This window comes from Eimeria acervulina, genomic scaffold (genome assembly GCF_000499425.1).
Source record: "Eimeria acervulina Houghton genomic scaffold, Eah_scaff692, whole genome shotgun sequence".
Taxonomy (NCBI): domain Eukaryota; phylum Apicomplexa; class Conoidasida; order Eucoccidiorida; family Eimeriidae; genus Eimeria; species Eimeria acervulina.
The window spans coordinates 1-1,460 of NW_013549652.1; the positions used below are offsets into that span (position 1 = coordinate 1).

At 34.9% G+C, this 1,460-nt stretch overlaps 1 protein-coding gene across 1 annotated transcript in view; it reads left to right on the forward strand.

The window, feature by feature from the left end:
• Nucleotides 1–1,014: 1,014 nt before the first annotated feature.
• EAH_00046520 (hypothetical protein, conserved) overlaps nucleotides 1,015–1,460 on the forward strand; it is a gene marked incomplete at both ends in the record, with an annotated part of 4,921 nt that continues 4,475 nt past the window's right edge. The window contains one exon of the mRNA XM_013394667.1: nucleotides 1,015–1,038. Within this exon, the coding sequence (XP_013250121.1) occupies nucleotides 1,015–1,038 (24 nt within the window). The remainder of the gene's footprint in view (nucleotides 1,039–1,460) is intronic.

Sequence of the window (1,460 nt, forward strand, 5' to 3'; positions counted from 1 at the left end):
ATAAATATAAATATAAATATAAATATAAATATAAATATAAATATAAATATAAATATAAATGCATGTTATCGCTTTCTTACCTCTTCTTTTTTATTTGCTTTTATTTGTTTTTGTTTTTTGTTTTTGTTTGTTTTTGTTTGTTTAAAGGTGCATCAGCTACTAATGCCTTACAAACAACAACAAAAGAAACTCTACGAAGAAATAGATAAACTCAGGTGCTGCTGCTGCTGCTGCTGCTGCTGTTGCTGTTGCTGTTTCTGCTGCTCCTGCTTGTGCTGCTCTACTAGCCGCTGAACCCTAAACCCTAAATCCTAAACCCTAAACCCTATCCCCTAAACCCTAAACCCTATCCCCTAAACCCTAAACCCTAAACCCCTTCGTTTTTTGCTTCTTTAGAAATTCTCTCGCTGACAAAAATTGCGATAAATGCAAATGGCTCACAGATGAAGTCAAAACCCTGCAGGTACAAAACCCTAAACCCTAAACCCTAAACCCTAATCGATAGACCCTAAACCCTAATCGATAGTCCCTAAACCCTCATCCATAAACCCTAAACCCTAAACCCCAAACCCTGAGTGATTCAGGGTCTATCTCATGTCTTAGGCATGGCCGGAAAGCATAACAGGAAGATTAGGGTTTAGGGTTTAGGGTTTAAGTTTGTTTAGGGTTTAGGGTTTAGGGTTTAGGGTTTACTGTCTACACATGAAAAATTAGGGTTTAGGGTTTAGGGTTTAGGGTTTAGTTTTGGGTTTAGGGGTTTGCAGGAGGCTCTCGCGGCGATGCAAAAAGAACAGAATACAGAGTGTGATGAAAGGCAAACCCTAAACCCTAAACCCTAAACCCTAATCCCTAAACCCTAAACCCTAATCTCTAAACCCTATACCCTAGTGCGTAAGCCCTATACCCTAATTCCTAAACCCTAAACCCTAAAACCTAAACCCTAAACCCTAGATCAGCTCCCTGGCTAGGGTTTGTTGTCGGTGTTTGTTTTGTTTTAGAGAGAACTCTGAGAAAATGCAGAAGAGAGAAGAAGAGAAGGTAAATGATATTATTTATTTTTTGTTTTGTTTGTTTGTTTTATTTATTTGTTTTATTATTTATTTTTTAAATAATCTCTGTCTTTGTTTATTTGTTTATTTACATTTTTGGTTGTCTGGTTGATATGTTAATTAATTAATTAATTAATTAATTAATTTGTTTATTTGCAGCCAGCAGCAGCAGCAACAGAAGAAGAAGAAAAGGAAGCAGCAGCAACAGCAGCAGCAGCAGCAGCAGCAGCAGCAGCAGCTGAGATGAACAGCAGCAAACAAGAAGTAAGAGAGGTTTAATTTTAATTTTTTTTGTTTGTTTTTATATACTTTTAATTAAACTGCATTTATTAATTCTTTACTTTAAACTAACGACAATTTTTATTTATTTTATAAATATAATTTATTTATATTTATATTTTTATATTTACA